The 19543-nt window shown below is 34.7% G+C and overlaps 1 protein-coding gene across 1 annotated transcript in view; it reads left to right on the plus strand.

Moving 5' to 3' along the window:
* The window catches only part of SLC13A1 (solute carrier family 13 member 1), an 83306-nt gene that overhangs the window by 27021 nt on the left and 36742 nt on the right, over nucleotides 1-19543 (plus strand). The window contains exons 3-7 of the mRNA XM_044679028.1: nucleotides 4165-4301; nucleotides 6724-6911; nucleotides 8344-8401; nucleotides 8481-8529; nucleotides 16842-16990. Coding sequence (XP_044534963.1) covers nucleotides 4165-4301; nucleotides 6724-6911; nucleotides 8344-8401; nucleotides 8481-8529; nucleotides 16842-16990 — 581 coding nt within the window. The remainder of the gene's footprint in view (nucleotides 1-4164; nucleotides 4302-6723; nucleotides 6912-8343; nucleotides 8402-8480; nucleotides 8530-16841; nucleotides 16991-19543) is intronic.

The following is a 19543-nucleotide window of genomic DNA, read 5'->3' on the forward strand; positions in this document are numbered from 1 at the left end:
GGATATTCATCATTATAGAAGGAACAGATTGAGTTCAAATACAAATTGAAACATGCCACCCTTCATTTTATTTCCTTCATAAATTTTTATCTAGTGTAAGCAATATGTCTTGTTTCACAACATGAAAAACACAGAAATATGCATTATATGATAATGTATGTATAACTTAAATTATATTACCTGACTTCTTGGGGAGGGGGAAGGAATGATAGGAAAGAAGAAAAATAAGAGTGAGATAAATATTTTTGGACAGAGATAATGGGAGAATTTGTTTCTCTTGGATAAGTATATTTATTATAACTTATTATATATCTATAACAAATCATATGCAATATATTATTGTTATGTTACATTTTATATATATATATATATATATAATAAAAATAAATAACTATCCCCCCTCATTTTCATGATTGAGAATATATGCTTTCCTTCCTCATTTTAAATCAATCTATCATTCAGTCATAAAGCATCTACTAATTAATGACTACATGTCAAGCATTGTGCTAGACATTAGAGACATAGACATTGTGTGTCATCTTCATATTTTATAAACATACTTATTATTGTATTTTCATCAAATTCACTGATTTAAAAAACATTGAATAAAGAAGTCCACAGTTACATGATATGGCACTCTACCAGGTCCTCCTTCCAAGAGCACATCAAGCCACCATTATTCAGACAGTTTTTCATCCATGTGGAAACTAAGAAATGGCTGAACATTTTCACTCCTTTGAGCCCAGTCAAACATTTGAATCAAACCAACAAATATATCTGAATATCTTCTATGTGTGTTGGGAATAGGTAGAAATGACCTATTTTCATATTTTGCTGTTTCATTTAGTATATTATTGATGACCAGTGAATGTTATTTTGTGAAAGCCCTATAAACTCAGAGTCTCTTTTTCCTCTTTTCTCACTCTCTTCTGAATCCACTGTAATTTGGCTTTTGGACTCATCACTCAATTGAAAGTTCTTGCTTCAAAGTACCAATGATCTTTTAGTTGCCAAATCTAATTAGACTTTTCTCAACTCTCGTTCTTCTTGACCTTTGTAGCATTTGGCTACTTTGACCATTTTCCCTCCAGAATAGCAAAAAGAATAGATTTTGCTATGGATTTTTGTGACACATTTCTTTTTATGATCAACCATGCCATGCCCGCTATTTGTATGTGATACTAAGGCTCAGTACAGACTGAAGGATAAGGCCCTTTTATCTTTTTCTCTATTCTCTCTCACTTGATGATTTCATCAGTTCTATTATCATCTGTATGCAGATTTTAAGGGAATTTTAATCTCTTTCATGGGTCATGGTGGCCCAATATCCATCACATAGCAGCCATGTTTCTGTTATTATCTCTAGCCATTTAGCAAGGCAGGTATTGAGATACCTCCCTATTTCTGAAATCAGAAATACTTGAAGCCTTTCAAATTTGTTTGAACCTACTAGGGTTTATGTTCCACCAGCCTAGACTTTAAAGACCAAGAGTCAAATTCCTTTCGTAATGTAATTATAACGTGCCTTTATATAGTGCTCTAGCCTTTTAAAATGTTTTTGTACATATTGTCATAACTTTGAATAATTAAATGCAATTGGGAAGGATTTTTATGGAGGCAGTCTGAAAAAAAATTTGAAATCATTAGAAATTTTATTTGACATGCCAAGTTTGCTTGGTCATATATGTAACAATGAAAATTCTGGGAGTTCCTAAAAAATTACATCTTTATTTTCATCAACCTTAGCTTTCCTTTGTAATCCTATATATTTTATTTTATTAATTTACAAACATTATTCTGAAAAGGCTAAACTACAAGTTTAACCCTTTGGACAGAGGTATGCATGATTCATTAATAAAGATTAAGAACACCTTATTTAAGCCATCATGTCTTTTTTTTTTTTTTACTTCTTTTACTTTCCAGACTATTAAGACTAAGAAAATAAATGCATCTGCCTGTGGCTAATTTTATTTTACAGACTCAGGTTGCAATGAAAACAATATGATAAGGGATGAAATGGGAGGTAGAAGAAATTAAATTTCTCCATTATCTCTGGCACCTGATTCCTGTTATGATCTTGGGCTATGGGCCAAGGCTTATTTGCATGGTTTAATTACCTAGAGAATTAGTAGCAGTGCTTTTAACAGACCAAATATTTGGTTTTTAGCCAGCCATTGTCTTGGGATATAATTATAATTCACATTTCTATACTGCTTTAGACTTTTCAATTTCATCCTAACAGTGGTGAGGAAGGTAGTACAGACAAGGCTAACTCTAGAAAAAAAAAACTGTGAGGTCAGTATAATTGGCCTTTATTTGATATCATCTCATTTCTCTTCAGATACTTTTGCCTCCTGAAACCTCACACAAACTTAACTCTTCCCCAAATATCAGACCTTCCCTGATTTCCTATCTGGTGCTCATTTTGTTGAAACTCTTATTGTCCACTGGCTGCTGCCCAAGTTCAGGTTTACATGAATTTTCCAGATTTCCACAGATATAAGAGATCTAACAGATCTGAGTGTTCTTCAAATTTTTTTTGTACCATGGAACCCTTGGGTGGTCTGGGGAAACCTATGGCCACCTTATTAAAATCATGTTTTTAAATAAATTAAATCACAAAGGAAACAATTTCAATGAAATGCAGTTATCAAGTTATTGGGGGAAAAAGTCTATAGATCCAGGGTTAAGAATCTCTGATACAATTCTTTTTTTCCACTTCCACTATTTTTCTAATGAGTAAGCTAATCTTGCTTATGTATTGGTTGATCACTGCTTAAGGGGTGATAATGTCCAAGTAGAATTGACATTTTAACAGGGAATTTGAAAATTAAAACAACTTTCAAATTCCCAAAGAATAGTTATCCTCTATCCAGTGGGAGAATGAGAAAGGGAGAAGGGGCAAGGCAATGTGGATATGTTAGACTAGAGCAAAGAAGCTCACAAAGGATATCTTATAGGTACTGTTTTAATAGAAGGTATCATAATAATTCAGTTTTAGAGCTAAAAGGGGTGTGAGAATCTATCTAGTTCAAGTCAGTTAGTCAACAAACATTTATTAAGCACTTACTTTGTGGCAGGTACTGTCCTAAATGCTAAGGATACAAAGAGAGGCAAAAGATAGTGCTTAACTATATTCTATCTATCTATCTATCTATCTATCTATCTATCTATCTATCTATCTGTCTATCATCCATATCTATATCTATAACTATCATTTATCAATCTCTCTCATCTATGTGTCTATCATCTATCTCATTTTTGTGGTCTCTCTCTCTCTCTCTCTCTCTCTCTCTCTCTCTCTCTCTCTCTCTCTCTTAAATTAAGGGTGTTTGAGGAAGAACTCTTGTACTGGGTTGGATTTTAGCTGGGATTTGAAGGAAGCCAGGAGGAAGAGCATTGCAGGCATAGGAGAAAGTCAGTGAAATGTCCAGAATCTAGAGTGCCTTCTTTGAGGAATAGCAGGAGACCAGTATTACTGGATCATAGATCACAAGTGAAAAAATGATATAAAAATACCATATCTTTAATAATAAAAACATTTAATAACATTTAAGAAAAATATATTTAATAAAATATAAATGGAAATAAATAAAAACAAAAATGGAAAACGGGACAGGGCATATAAAGAAACAGGTTAAGTCATTTGACTAACGTCACATAGCCAGTAAATATCTTAGGCAGGATTTCAATCCAAGTCTTACTGACTTCTTCAAACACTCTAGCCATTTTACATATAGGCATACTAAGTCATAGATGTTACTTGCCTGAAGTCATACTAGTGGATGACAGAGGTAGAAGTCAAGTTTCTTAACTTGTAGTTTATTGTTCTTTTCATCTATACCATATTGTCTCTTTGAAATACTCAATTTAAAAAAAATGTACACATTTTTCCCTAATTAAACTAAGAGATTTTATAATGGAAGGTTAAGGTAAAGAGCTGAAAGACCTCACTTTTATTGTATGATATTATGACGTTTGACCCTCATAAATGTGGCACTTTATCTAATTAAACAAAATGACTGTGAAAAGCAAAAGGAGAAAACCAGAGTTCTCTAACATTATATAAAAATGGGATCCAAAATTTACTCTTGAACTGTTTTAAATTACAGCTATTGTCAAAGAAAATGATAACACTAATAATAGACTTAATTGTAATTTCAGGTGGCATCTGCTTATTTCAAAGATTTTCACCTATTGCTAATTGGAGTCATCTGTTTGGCAACATCAATAGAAAAATGGAATTTACACAAGAGAATAGCTTTAAGAATGGTGATGATGGTGGGTATGAACCCTGCATGGTAAGTCTTCCATTTGCTACTTCCAGGCTTTTATTTTGAACAGAACATTTTGTGCAAAACAAATAACCCCAGAAAGTAATGTACAGACAGAATTTTTTTGGGCCACAGTATAATTCATGACCCTTTTTCTTTCCCTCTGCTGAAATGAAACTGGTAGCAGATTCATTCTAGTACTGGAGAGGGAACTTTTTTCCCCTTTCCACTGTAGTTCTAATTATAGGGAAGTTAGGATAAATGCCCTCCTCTGTCTCACCTTTTCTCTCTCACTGAAAGCCAATACAGAGAAATGCACTGAACCACGGCAGACAAGACTGATAGCCTTCAAAATTGTTTCCAAGTAGACTTTGTTTCTGGACTGGTTATATTGTACTCATGGTAGATATAACAGTGATCTTTGATCCTTGATCATCCTCAGTAAGGCTATCATGACCAAGAGAAAGTGAAAAGAAGTCTTGAACAAGTCTTAGGTAAATTTTTCACTTTTTTTAAGCCAGCAGGTGAAAAATGAAACACTCAGGCTACCAGTTTCATCAACAGAACATGGAATAATACATTATTTTCTTCATTGAATGGGCTAATTTATTTTTCTTTCATTGAATTAACAAATTATAGATAAATACAGTCCATCACTTTATAAGGTTATGGTTACAAGGAGAGTAAGAGCTTCCAATCTCAGAAGCATCAGAGGAATAACTTTATGCTCCAAGACATTCTTTATTTGAATGTCATAAAATGGTATTGAGTTTAATGTAAAAATCCATTTTGGGTTAGACATCCACTGGTGTGCTATTTTGAATTATGAAGTAAAGTACTTTCTTAAAGAGCTCAAAGGGGATCATTTTTGGCTTTTGTGTTTTATTGGTGCTCTTCAAAGCAAAGGTACTCTGTGTCAGCTTTGTTCCCTGAAATTTTTTAAATGGTTGTTTTTTTAAAGGAATCGAAAGGAAATACTCTTTACAATTTGAAAGTTGAGCTGACCCAAAGACAGGTGAAGCATCACTGAGAAAAAAAGAAAAGAAATCACAGATGTCCCTTTTCCATGTCCTACCAATAACTCAGATATGCTTTAATTGGTTGCCAGAGGGAACCCCATTAGCCATGTGGTTGAGAAGTTGCTTAATTGGAGAGTTTTTCCCACCACCAAGAGTATTAACTAGAGCTATTGTTCCTCTTCAATGCCATTTGCTGAAAGGTCCATTAATGGCTTGCTAGCCTCATGAATAAAATGTATTACATCTTTTGAGCTTATATTTTCATTGTGATTTAACTTTGTTTTAAATATATACTTTTGGTTGTGCCAGCCTGGTATGTGATCACTAGTGCAACGATCACCGCATCCAAGAGGGCATGATTACTTTACATATGTATTTCTAAACCATTTAGACAATTTCCCATGATTATGGGAAGCACCAAATGATTTTTGGGGGGAGACAGTCTATTTATAATGGGTTAGATCTTGGATAGTTTTGTGTGTATGATTTCATTATTAATATCTATGTGGAACATTCTAAGGACTTGTATATAACAATGTTTTAAAGGAAGTGGGGAAACTACTTAATAAAGAAGTAGAATGGGACTAACTCTTGACAATCCATTTTAAGGAAGAATAGGAAAAACGAAGTTAATAGTAATGCATTGACAACTCCAAAATTACATTTTGATCATACATTTTACCCTTTTATGCTACCAGATTTTGTGCCAGAATGGTTTACAAACAGAATAATTGATTTGTTTTCACTGATCCTCCCTTCCTTTGTCCTTTCTTGCTAGACATTTTAATTAGCAGAGGAATGCCCAATAGGTAAAAAGAAAGAATCTGAAGCAATGTGGCATGGTTGACAGAGCATTACATCTGGATAACCTGAGTAGATTACCTGAGTTCAAATCCCTACACTACTACTTTCTAATTATGTGATTTTAATCTTTTAATCTCTCCTTTAATTTAATATTTTAATCTCTCTGGTACTCTGTTTTTTCACCTATAAAATGAGGGATCATGGTTAGGTAGTCTTTTAGTTCACTTTCATTTATAATTACTCTAAATAAGGGACCAGCATGATCAGCTTCCCCAATTTAAAAGCTTACTTCTTTGTTGTCATGGATAGTAACTGGAATTAAGGATGGTCTGTGTTCAGTGGTAGTCAGATAAATATGTAATCTGAGGAAATGTGTCTCTATTCCCCAAATCCATAGGTCAGTAAAGACACTAGGATAACTGTCCTCATGACATTGTGCCATGCATTGTTTTGGTTTCTGCATGGCCTGAATTGGATTCATAGTTCCCCATCTTGGTAGAACACTAATGCTTTGTGATTTCGAAAGGCTACTTTTCAATGCACATTGAGCATTTCTTATAATGATATAATATTTGGCTAACCAATCCCGATGGAACAATAACAGACTAAAGACCCTTTCATTTCAGGCTTACACTGGGGTTCATGATCAGCACTGCCTTCTTGTCTATGTGGCTTAGCAACACCTCTACTGCTGCTATGGTGATGCCCATCGTAGAGGCTGTAGCTCAGCAGATCATCAGTACTGAAGCAGAGATTGATGCCACACAGATGACTTATTTTAGTGGATCTACCAACCATGGATTGGAAATTGATGGTATCAAGTTTTATTATGGCCAAAGTGAGGTCTATTAGGGGAAGGAACCTAAAACTCAGGAATTCTGGGGTGTATTCCCAGCTAAGCTGTCAGTGGACTTTGTAACTAATATTTCTACATCTCAGTCTCTTTATCTGCACTGAAAGGAATAACATTCTATTTATGAACAAAAGAATCTACTGCCAATAAATACTTTTATTTATACTATGGAAATGGTTATAATATACATAGTTGAAAGAATATTCAATGAAAGGATAGGTCCAAATTCAGGCTCTGGCATTTACTGTTAGTGGGATTCTGAAGAATTCACTTAATGTTTTCTCTTCTCTGAAGGACTATTGCTACTTTCACTACTTTAGAAAGTTGTAAAGAAAGTACTTTTGTTAACTACTATAAAGAAGTAAGTAACTCTTATTCAGGACCAGATCAACATACTTCAAATTAGAAGGGACAAGAGCTCATCCATTTCAACCTCCCATTTTATAAATAAGCAAACTGAATCTTAGATAAGTTAAGCAGAATACTCATGGTCATACAGATAGCAGATAGAGCAGAGATTGGAACTCAGGTCTTTTAACTCTAAATTCAGAATTCTTTCCATTATATCTTACAGTCTTATTCAGTATGCATTTATCAATGATTTACTAAATGCCTACTCCTTGAAAATGTCATGTTAGGCATTGAGGGACATATAAAATCTAGATAAAACTTTTTCTCTGCTTTCTTGGAATTTGCCATCTAGCAGAGGCATTACATAAGGAAATAAAGTAAGAAACTACAATACCTATTATATGTTAAGTTCATTGAAGAACAGCAAAATAAAGTACTAGATGGAGAGTGAAAGGTAAGGTCAGTACCAATGTGGGGAATCAGGAAGGTCACATCAAAGAAGTAGCATTAGAGTTGGGCTTTAAAGAAACAATGTAATTCAGTAAGTAGAAGGGAAGGACTGGGGTATTCCAGGCATAGAAAAGGAAACATATTGGCAAAAATTGCCATGATAGGAATAAGGCTGATTGACTTCTATAACTGTCACCTGTTCTTCTAATGAAACGTCCTCATTTCTTCATCTATAGATCCTAACCATCAGTCTTTCCCTTCCTGAGTTAAATCTAGCAGCATTATATGATCTGGAGTCTCATAATCCCTCTGCACTCAACACCAGCAATTACCAAGGCTGCTTCTGATTGATAGGATATCCTATGTAAACATTAATGGTAGCCTCCTCTCAAAACCAAGGAGAAATCTGAAGGGGAGTTTATGTTTCTCAAAGTTGATTGCCTTATTAAATTTCTGAATAAAGACTATTTTCTCCATAGAATTTATTTTCATTCTTTCAATTCTCTTCTTTTCATGTCTCTCTCCAATCCTACCTTCCCTTTAAGATGCCTATTGTATTTAAATTGTCTTTCTTTCAATTAATATCTTGCAGCAAGTGATAATTTCCCTGAAAAAAATGAACTGAAAGAAAAAGCCACTCCAATTTCAAGGTAAAAAGCATAAATTCTTTGATTCAAATTTTTCAAATCACATTAATAAAATTATGACCTGTGGAAATTTATTTTTCAGATACAATAATGATGCAAGGAAAACTTTGGGCAAGATGGAATCGGAAAAGGTACATCAAATTTTATTCTTTCTAAACAAGTTTCCATGACATCAGTAGGCTCAGTAGGCAGATAGTTGGACATATATTTCTAAACTCACATAGCAAATTGAGATTTGTTTTGTTTCCCTAAGTCAAACTGGTATCCTCAGGCTCCATTCAGCCTCAAAGGTAGATTTTTAAAAATTTCCCAGCTAGTAACTATTTTTCCATCTCATAAAAAATTGTCATTAGTCTTTTACTCACCCATCAGCATCATAATGACGGCAAAGAGAATCTAAAAATGAAGTATGGTATTAAGTCCATGACTGGCATTTTCTTTTTCTTTTTTTTTTAAACTGAGATTTTGCTTGTTAAACAGTCTGACTTTAATTAAGCTTTCATTCACTTCTTTCCTATTTTGAGTGTGGGGGATGTTGTTAATCTTCATCGAAGGTTATAAAGCCTAATTATGAGTCTAATGATGGAAAATGTTTCTATAGTTACTAGAAAGCTGTATTTATGATGTAATTGTGTATATGTAGGTTTTAATAAGTAGCTACTGTCAAATATAAGATGTGAGAACTGCCAGAAATATCTCTAGATTTTGAAGAAAGAAAATCTAGAAATATATCCCAGCAAATTCATTTCTCAAAATAAATCAACATGCTATATCTAATATAAAAATTCTCTACTGAGTTTCTTTGGAAACAATATATTCTAAGACCATTGAAAAATAATATTGAATAACAATACACCTATGGTAACCATGGTTTTGGAAATAGGAATGAGGGAGACATTAGTTTCTTCTACCCTATAATACATTACTACATAGCTCTATGTGGTGAGGGGGAAAATTTGTTGCTTACAGAATTGCAGATTTTTGTTTTGTATAAAGAAAAAAATGCACTGAAAACTATACCCAAAGTTGTATAAATTGAGACCTTTTTAGGTTCTGAAATAATACCTAAATATTGCTTTAAAACTCATCAACTACACATAGATAAAAATAATTTAATCCTGAAGGTTTATATCACTTGAAAAAAATTTGACCTGTGATTTCATCTCAGTAGGGAGCTCCAAGTGAGACACATTTTCTAGCACTGCATATTGCCACCTTCTGTGTAATTTAGTCTTAAGAATGTATCTTGGGCTAAGCGATACCACTTATCCAATTTCAATAATTTTAATGAATTAAAAAAATTTAAAACATCTAGAAGGTCTATGAAAGGTCAATTTAAAAGATCTTTTCATACACCATTCTTAGAGCTTAAACTTGACAAATAGGCTGGGCCCTATGCTTTTGAAAAGGAAAAAGCGAAAAGGGAGATGATTTGAAAGTTATTGCATTTGTCCAGGTGTTACCTTATAAAATTTCAAACAAGACTCATGAATATGAGATGATAGCATAGATTTGGGGAGACACTACAAAGGAGGCAATGAAAGAACTTAATGAGTATATAGACCAAGAAAGGAGTGGAGGTTGAAAATGTCTTCAAGGTTTTGAGTTAAAAAACTTAAAAATGTTTTAGAAGCTTATATAATTAGGGCAGGTTTGAAAAATAGTTCAATAATGCATACTTCATTTTCAATGGCTCCACATATATATATGTAATATGTATCTATGTGTATACACACACATGCTTAGACACACACTGAACTATCATTTTTTAAAATCATTTTTTGGAATTTCTCATATAGAAAACCCCTCCATCAGTGCAGACTGACAGGTCATCTGAAACTTAATCTTCATGAATTGCTTAGGAGAACTTAGAACTTAAGTGATCCTCTCATTATTACACAGCTTCTATGAATCAGACTGTAATCGATTGCAGGTTTTGTTTTTTCAACTTTAGCATCAGCCTCTATTTATTAGTCTACACTGTCCCTTTTACACTAACAAGTGAAATTTCATTTTTAATCCTTTGATACATTGATAGATCACTGTTCTTTTCCATGTGGATAGTCCTCTAAAGAGTAAAGTTATAAGCTATCTACTTATCCTGTGCAACGTTTTTCCAGTGCTTTCAGTAAATCCTTTCCAAGTAAATCCTTTCCAAGACCCATTAGTCTAGAAGATGGATTCCTTCTAGACCACTTGATGCATGGTTACTCTTGGAATCTGTAGGCTATATATCACCTTCCTTGTTCTTAATACATGATTGAGCCACCTCCTCTTTCAGATAAACATCTTTCTGATATCTTTTGTACTGTTTTTTCCCCATAATTTTCTGTTGTTGTTGATGTGTCTTGGTCGACTTGTGTGCTTCTCTCTTGCCATTTGGATAATCTGAAGCTTTAATTCCTCAGTGACTTGTATGACTCGTGGCTATGAAACATTAAAAGAATTTTTTACCCACATTTGTGATTCATTTGTTTGATAAAATTTCCAGTCAGGAAACTCACTTTTCCAATGTTCTATTCCAATGTCTCACTCCAGGTATTAAGGTTACCCAAGGTTCTTGGAGGCCATGTTAAAGAAATCAAGTTCTGATATATCCTACTATGTTGAAAAGATTTCAAGTGCATTCTAGATAAATAAGGCATATGCTTTTTGAGGGCTAACCTGGATTGTCATGGAAAGGCTTTTCACCAGGAGGACTTGGTAATGGTTTCTTTGGCAATGGAGACTCGTGAAACAAAGAGAATCACAAACTAGCCTTCAGTCCTATCTGGCCACTTTCACTTCTACAGTGACAGTGTTGGAACGTTAGGGAAAGGGTCAGAGGATGCTAAAAATCACACAGCTTTTAGATTCTTGGCACCCTATGACCCTTTTAACCATTGATGTTTCTTTAAACACATAGTCTACATCTAGAGTCCTAGTAGACATACTTATTAAACCAGAAATCAAAAGAAAAAAGGATGGAACTGAAGGGAAGGAGAACTGACAGATTGGCCTGGAGAAGAAAGTGAAAGAAAGTCAATGTGGTATAAAGTCACATTTAGAGAATAAGGAGGTAAATGAAACAATGAATACAAAAGCATTTAGTTACTACTATGCAATAAACACTGTATGAGCCATTGGTGATACATGTGCAAAAGGGGAACAGTTCTGTGTCTTAAGGAACTTTGGTCTGATGGATCATAGGAATTGGTGATTGGATCTATTAGGGTAACTAGTTAGTTGTTATACCTTTTCCAGAAGCAATATTAACATTGATTGGAATATTGTTCCCAGAGCAAAAGATTGAAAATGCTGGTAGTAGAAGAGGGGAAAGGTGGGATGGATGTGGATTATTTACTTGGTGAGAGGGCAGATGGCAACATGCCCAGGGTGTATAATGGGATGAATATAAAGCATGCTAGATATATGGGTTGGTTGAGTTTACACTTAATCAGTCACTGATCAGGCTAGGAATAGGAGAGAAGAGGACCTCTGGAGATCCAATCTGAAGGGTCCTAATGTATATGGAGAAAAGGGAGGAAAGAAAAACGGAGAAGGGAATAGATATGCCCTGAGAATGTGCGCATTTAGATTACTTAGACATACAGGATATAGATATTTTCTTGGTTGCCACAACAGCAATTGAGAACATAAACTTTCCCTAAGATATTCTATATTTGTTCTTTGAAGTAATGATGTAAGGGCTGGTAAGTTTCAAGACAATTCTATGAATGTCTAGTCAGTCCAAGGTGCAGCAGAATTATCATGGGAGGAAGAAGAAGAGAAAAAAGAGGGAAAGTGCAGCAAATAGAGCAAAAAAAGTTTGAAATTAATTCAAAAAAGAAATATTAATGGCTAATTTTGGGTCCAATTGATGCCAGTGGGACAAATGAGGATGTAACTGCAAGCTACATGAGTATTTCTACTAGAAAATGATTTTTCACTCCAATATGAAGAATTTAAAGTAGCAAACAAGAGAGAAAATTCTAATTAAAATACAATTTCAATGCATTCAAAGAGTAGTGAAGAGCACAATGAATCTGGAGTGAGAGTACCAGTACTGGAATTTTAATTCTCCTACTTACTACCTTAGTGACCTTGGATTTTCTGTGGCCTCAGTTTCCTTATTTATAAAATTAGTGGGGTTATAACCTCAAAATCCTTTTCTGCTAATAATTATAATTAATAATAGTTAAAACTAGCATTTTTATAGCACTTTAAGGTTTGCAAAACACTTTACAAAGTTTGTCTTATTTGATTCTCACAAGAACCCTCACAAGAACAAGGGGGTTGCTATCTCCATTTTGTAGACAAGGAAACTATTGCCAAACAGGTGGGAGAGTCTGGAGGCCAGATTTAAATTCAGGTGTTCTTGATTGGGGCAGTTAGGTGGCACAATGGATAGAGTACTGGGCCTGCAATCAAGAAAACCCAAGTTTAAATCCAACCTCAGACATTAATCGTGGGACCCTGGACAAGTCCTTAATCCTGTTTACCTCAATTTCCTCAATTGTAAAATAAGCTGCAGAAGGAAATGGCAAACCACTCCAGTATCTTTGCGAAGAAAACCCCAAATGGGTTTATGAAGAGTTAGACATGACTCTAAAATGACTGAACAACAATTTCTTGATTCCAAGGCCACATTTCTATTCATTATACCGCTTAGCTGCCTTTTAGCTCTCTATATTATGAAATCCAACCCCTCCAAGCACATAACCATTTAATATGAATATATGATGAATATATGTATATGCATATATATAATGGCTTTGTTCTGACAATCCATGTCATCTTTAAATAAAAAAGCATAAGGAGTACATCCATTCTTTTGAGAGATTCCTTAAATTCCTAAGAAACTATAAAAGCAGTGGCAAGAAATAATGGTTACTTTTGCCCACTGCACACACTTAAATCTTGATCTGCAAACTAAAATATTGAAGGGAGAAAAAAATCCCCTAAGGGAAAAATCCCTTTTTGCTTTAAGAGAAAATGTTGCTATGGGATTTGAGTGCTATTGTCACTTACAGTTTAGCTCATGTGCCAGCCATCTCCTAAAAAAGTCTTCCCTGATTCCCTAATCGTTAGTGCTCTCTTCCTCCTCCAATTACCTTATATGTACTTTATTGTTTCCTTGTTGCTTCCCCTGAGTAGAATGTAAACTCCTTGAGGGCATGGATTATTTATTATTTTGTTTCTGTATTCCTGGTACTACTCCTGGTACCTTTCACATGGTAGGCACTTAGTAGATGTTGATTGGATTGGATTATTGGGACTAGAATAAATCCTTCTATTAGGAGCTATAGACTAAATTGGAAAGAACTTTGAAAATTATCAAAACCAGCCTCTTCATTTTACATATGAGAAAAACACAAGCCTCAAAAGTTAATTAATGTATTCAAAGTCACGTAGCTAGTGCATGGGAAATCTAGCTACAGAATCGAGATCTCTGGAGTCTGGCTGGTTGTTTCATCCATTATAGCATACTGTCTCAAATTTCCCAGTTCTTCAAAGAATGTTATACAAACAGTACTTAAGAACAAAAGTATTTAATGATATCAGTGAATAGTGTCATGAGATCAGGCAAATAATGAAACAAATTCTGTTACCTTATGATGGCTCAGTACAATATCAGGGGCTGAAGGATAAAAGAGAGGGTCAGTTTGTCCAGTGGAGCTCAGTTCCCCCAATTTCTATGGTGACCTATGGGCTCTAGTGTGCTGTCTTATCTCTTCCTGCCACCATTTTGCTTTTGTTAATGCCTAAGCCTCTCTAAACTAAAGAGCAGGCAAGCTGACCTTATAGAGCAAAGGTCAGCAACCTTTTTGGCCGTGGGAGCCATAAACGTCACATTTTTTAAAATGTAATTTTGTGGGAGCCGTACAGTGCTCACAGTGCCGCTCCTGTAACAGCGCCTGAAAAAAAATTGACTTTATGGCTCCTGCAGAAAGAGCCATATCTGGCCTTCAAAAGAGCCAGATATGGCTTGAGAGCCATACATTGCCGACCCCTGTTATAGAGGATCACAGTGCACAAAATGAAGTGTAGGAGTCACTAATACAGTAAATATATATTTTTAAGGTTTTTTTTAAACCCTTACCTTCTGTTTTGGAATCAATACCATGTATTGGTTCCAAGGCAGAAGAGTGAGGAAATATTTTTGGTTTTGTTCTAAAATTTCCAATTCAGCAACTTTTTAATTTTTTGATTTATTTATTTAATTCAGTTTCACATTTCTTAAGCAACTAGTATGTATAAAACACTATGTTCGATAATAGGAGAGATGCAAAGTTTAAGTAAAACCTGGCCTCTGCCCCTTATGGAATTTTAAGTATATTATGGAAATATGATACTTACATAAATAATTTATCATACAATGTAGTAAATGAGAAATTTGCAGAAATTTCTAAATGAGTCCTTCAGGATATAGTAATAGACAATTTATTCATTCCCCAGGGAATTCTCTTACACTTCAGGAGCTTATATTCCATTGGGAAAAACAATATGTACATACAAAATTAGATCAAAGTGGTCAACTAGGTGACTCAGGGAATTGAGATCCAGGACAAGAGATGGGAAGCCCTGATTTCAAATCTGGCCTCTGACACTTCCTAGCTGTGTGATCCTGGGCAGGTAACTTAACCCTATTGCCTAGCCTTTACTTTCTGTCTTGGATCCAATATACAGTATTGGTTCTAAGAAGGAAGGCAAGGGTTTAGAAAAAAAAGTAAATCAAAATAATATTTTGGGAGAGCTACTATCAACAGTGTACATGTATTGGGATCAGGAAAGGTCTTACATAGGAAGTAATATAAGTTTTAAAGGAAATTAGAAATTTTTAAGAGGTGAAGAAAATGCAGTCTGGGCTTTTATGGTCTCAAGAACAACCCCTGCAGGGTCTCTAAGACTGGAGATGAGATTCATGTGTGGCTGGAGCAGGAGTCCATGAAAGAATTAATGTCTTGGTGGAGGTGAGGGATTGGAAGAAGAAAGGGTCAGGAAGCAGGTTGGAGCTAGGTAAAGGAATTTAAATTATGGAAAAAAGGAATTTGTATTTCATTCTAAAGGTAATTGGGAGACATTGGAACTTCTTTAACAGGGGACTAACAGTCAAACATGTTTTGGGAATATCTGTTTGATAGCTATATGAAAGACGAATTAGAGAGGGGAAAAATTTGAAGCAAGGAAACTAGGAAATTTTTGTAATTATCCAAATGAAAGGTTCTGAGTAGTATTGCCGTACAAGAACACAGATAAAATGTCTGAATTGAAAAGATAGACTTTTGCTATTTTTGGAAGCTTGAGGTCAATGAAAGTACTTTTCAATTTGCCAAAACAATCCAACCTACTTTTCTCTTCCTTTCTAACTCTGAACCCAGTTTATCTGCTCAATAGCACTCAAATCCCATAGTTTAGTCATCTTTCTCCATCCCAGATATACATGCTACTTGACAAACTCTATAGGGTGTAGACATGTTTCCATATATGGGCAATATCAATTCTTCATCCATTTTGTCTTTCCTGTTTGTATGCAAAAGGCCAAACTCTTTTCTATAATTATGTAATTCTTCCCAGAGGTTTTGTAACATCTTGGGATTTCATGCATTAGTCAAAATGTCAACATCTAGTGGGATGGACTGGAATCTGCATTGATGGAGGAAGTACCCAGATTAAAACCTTTCCCAACTTGACAAAATCATAAATCCTTTTCATATTCACACACACACAAGTCATAAATATCTATTTTTTGTTCCATAATTCTATCATAAAATGATCTTTTATTCCTTACTTATTGAATAGTTGTTTTATTTATATGTTTCAACAGAATCCATTTTAAACTTTATTTTATTAAAGATTTCTAAATATTTTTTCATTGTGAAGTATTTAGGGAAAACTAGTATCCAATATGGAAACTAAAAGTTATCTTCAAGTAGAGCATGTATTGCAAAAGAAATTAATTTCACTTTAGGAGAGATGTTGCCTCTGGGCCAGTCTTCCAATTAAGTAGGAATTAAAAGGTTAATATAGTTGAGTGTTCTTGTCTCTCCCTGCCAGGCTGAACATTACCATATCCATCATGACTTTTGGCAGAACTGTACTCTCCTATAAGATATCCGTCCTTTGTCACAGTAGTTAAAGACTAGAATTCTAAACTGACTAGTTTTTATATTCATGTCACAAATTAGATGTTTCCAACCAGAATATTATCAGCACTGATATAATGATACTAATGGAAGGATAAATGAGAGAAGAGCTTGCATTTCTGCAACATGTCATGGTTTACAAACACTTTCCCTACCACATCTGTGAGAGCCATATGCCCTTCTTGTTCTTGTTCTTGTTCTTCTTGTTCTTGTTCTTGTTCTTGTTCTTCTTCTTATTATTATTATTATTAATATTCTTCTTATTATTATTATAAAGACTTCTCTCATAGAAATGCTTCATTGTTATTCTTGGACAGAATTCAGAAGCTGGAAGATATCGGACAAAGAAGGACCACATGATGTGCAAATTGATGTGTTTGGCCATTACTTATTCTTCTACTATTGGAGGGCTGACCACTATTACAGGCACGTCCACCAACTTGATCTTTGCTGAGCATTTCAATCTGTAAGTAGAGTATGAGTCTGTGAGTCTATACTTAGGAAATCTCTGACTTATCAAACTTCATTAATGATTTCTAAATTATAAATGGGTAGCATAGAAATTAAAGTCTAGACATATTAACTTTGTTTACTCCCTCCCCTCTAAATCTAGATAATCACAGTCCAGTTCAGAAGTAGGTGTGATTTCTCTACGACTTTCTTTTATGTAAATAGTTACCAAGTTACCACTGTTACCCAAGAATATCCACCCATTAAAGCTTAAGGCAAGAGATGTGATTTTATCATTACAAATTTATTTTCCTTTTAAAATTTGGTTAGGTATAGTTTGAATGATATTATCATTCTACTTTAGACTCATCATGGACTCAATAATACCTTGAGCAGTAGTGATATGTGTGAGATCTGGAAAGGGCATAAACAAAATTCCTGGTAGATCCACTGGGTCATAGGAAAGCCAGAGGTCTAAATCAGATTAAGATTAGAGCTGAGTGCTCAGATCAGTGACCCAGAAGGAAAGTGCAACCAGCTGAATACAAAGGAATAAGTGGCAGGCTGCAAACTGAATATTGAAAGCAGGATACAGATGCTTTTAAACAAGACATCCAATTACTTCCAAGATCAAAGATATTTGTCCAAAGTAGAGTCGGGAGACAACTGGTACAAGTCCAAATGTCATGAAGTTGGAGGAAGTTCAAGTGGATGTTTAATTAAGAATCTGGCAGGAATATCAGGACCTAGTCTTAGGAAGACAGGAAGACAGATGTAGGAAATTCAGTTTATGGGAGTTGGATAAAAGCAGAGCATCAGTAATTAACAAATTTAATATGGACCCCCATTTACTGAGACCTTGAATGAAAAAGATGCAGACAGAGGAGAAATGAGGGACAACACTCAATGAATAGAGAGGTTAGATTTAGGCCATTGATTCAGTTAATTCAACTTAATATTCAATATAAGTAAAAACAAGACTTGTGATTTCATTGGTTTTTTGTATGGAACTCCCACATAAGGAAAACTTTTCTACCAATGTAGGTTGCCACCTTTTCTGCAACTTATAATCTTAGAGAACCACCTAGTACATAAAGAGTTTAAGAGATTTGCCCAAATTACCAAAGCAAGTATGTGTCAGAGCTGATTGTTAATGCTAGATCTTCCTGGCTTTGAGGAAGTCTCTCTCCATATACCATTACACTGTCTCTATGTAAAATGTGCATTCAATTCAAGTCAACTAACATTTATTGACCACTACTTAATATGAATAAGGCATTGCAAAAGATGCTATGTGGGGACACAAATATGAAAACACAATTTTTGCCTTCAAGAAACTTATACTCTATTAGAGGTAGTATAGATGTGTAGACATGATGACAATAGCACTCATTTTTTATTAGACATTTATTAATATTCGTTTTTAATCTGTTTACATACTTTATGCCCCTACTTTCCCTTTCACCCCCCCCACCCACTCTCCCCCCACCCATGGCCAACCCACATTTCCACTGGTTGTAACATGTGTCCTTGTTCAGTTCCTATTCATGTCCGCCTCAGTCCATGCATTCAAGCAATTGTTTATCTTATATGTTTCCTCTCCTGCAGTCCTTCCTCTGAACGTGGGTAGCATCTTTACCATAAATCCCTCAGAGCTGTCTTGTGTCATTGCAGTGCTGCTGGTACAGAAGCCCATTACATTCGATTTTACCATAGTATATCAGTCTCTGTGTACAATGTTCTTCTGGCTCTGCTCCTTTCACTCTGCATCACTTCCTGGAGGTCTCTCCAATTTGCATGGAATTCCTCCAGTTTATTATTCCTTTTAGCACAATAGTATTCCATCACCTGCATATACCACAATTTGTTCAGCCATTCCCCAATTGAAGGACATACCCTCATTTTCCAGTTTTTTGCCACTACAAAAAGTGCAGCTATAAATATTTTCATACAAGTCTGTTATCTATGATCTGTTTGGGGTACAAACCCAGCAATGGTATGGCTGGATCAAAGGGCAGGAATTCTTTTATAGCCCTTTGAGCATAGTTCCAAATTGCCAGCCAGAATGGCCGGATCATTTCACAACTCCACCAGCAATGCATCAATGTCCCGATTTTGCCACATCCCCTCCAGCATTCATTACTCTCCCCTTCTTTCATTTTAGCCAATCTGCTAGGTGTGAGGTGATACCTCAGAGTTGTTTTGATTTGCATTTCTCTAATTATTAGAGATTTAGAACACTTTCTCATGTGCTTATTGATATTTTTTATTTCTTTACCTGAAAATTGCCTATTCATGTCTCTTGCCCATTTATCAATTGGGGAATGGCTTGATTTTTTATACAATTGCTTTAACTCCTTGTATATTTAAGTAATTAGACCCCTGTCAGAGTTTTTTGTTATAAAAATTTTTTCCCATTTTGTTGTTTCCCTTCTGATTTTGACTACATTGTTTTTGTTTGTACAAAAGCTTTTTAGCTTAATATAATCAAAACCATTAAATTTACATTTTGTAATTTTCTCTAACTCTTTCTTGGTTTTAAAATCTTTCCTTTCCCATAGATCTGACA

This window comes from Gracilinanus agilis, chromosome 5 (genome assembly GCF_016433145.1).
Source record: "Gracilinanus agilis isolate LMUSP501 chromosome 5, AgileGrace, whole genome shotgun sequence".
Classification (NCBI taxonomy): domain Eukaryota; kingdom Metazoa; phylum Chordata; class Mammalia; order Didelphimorphia; family Didelphidae; genus Gracilinanus; species Gracilinanus agilis.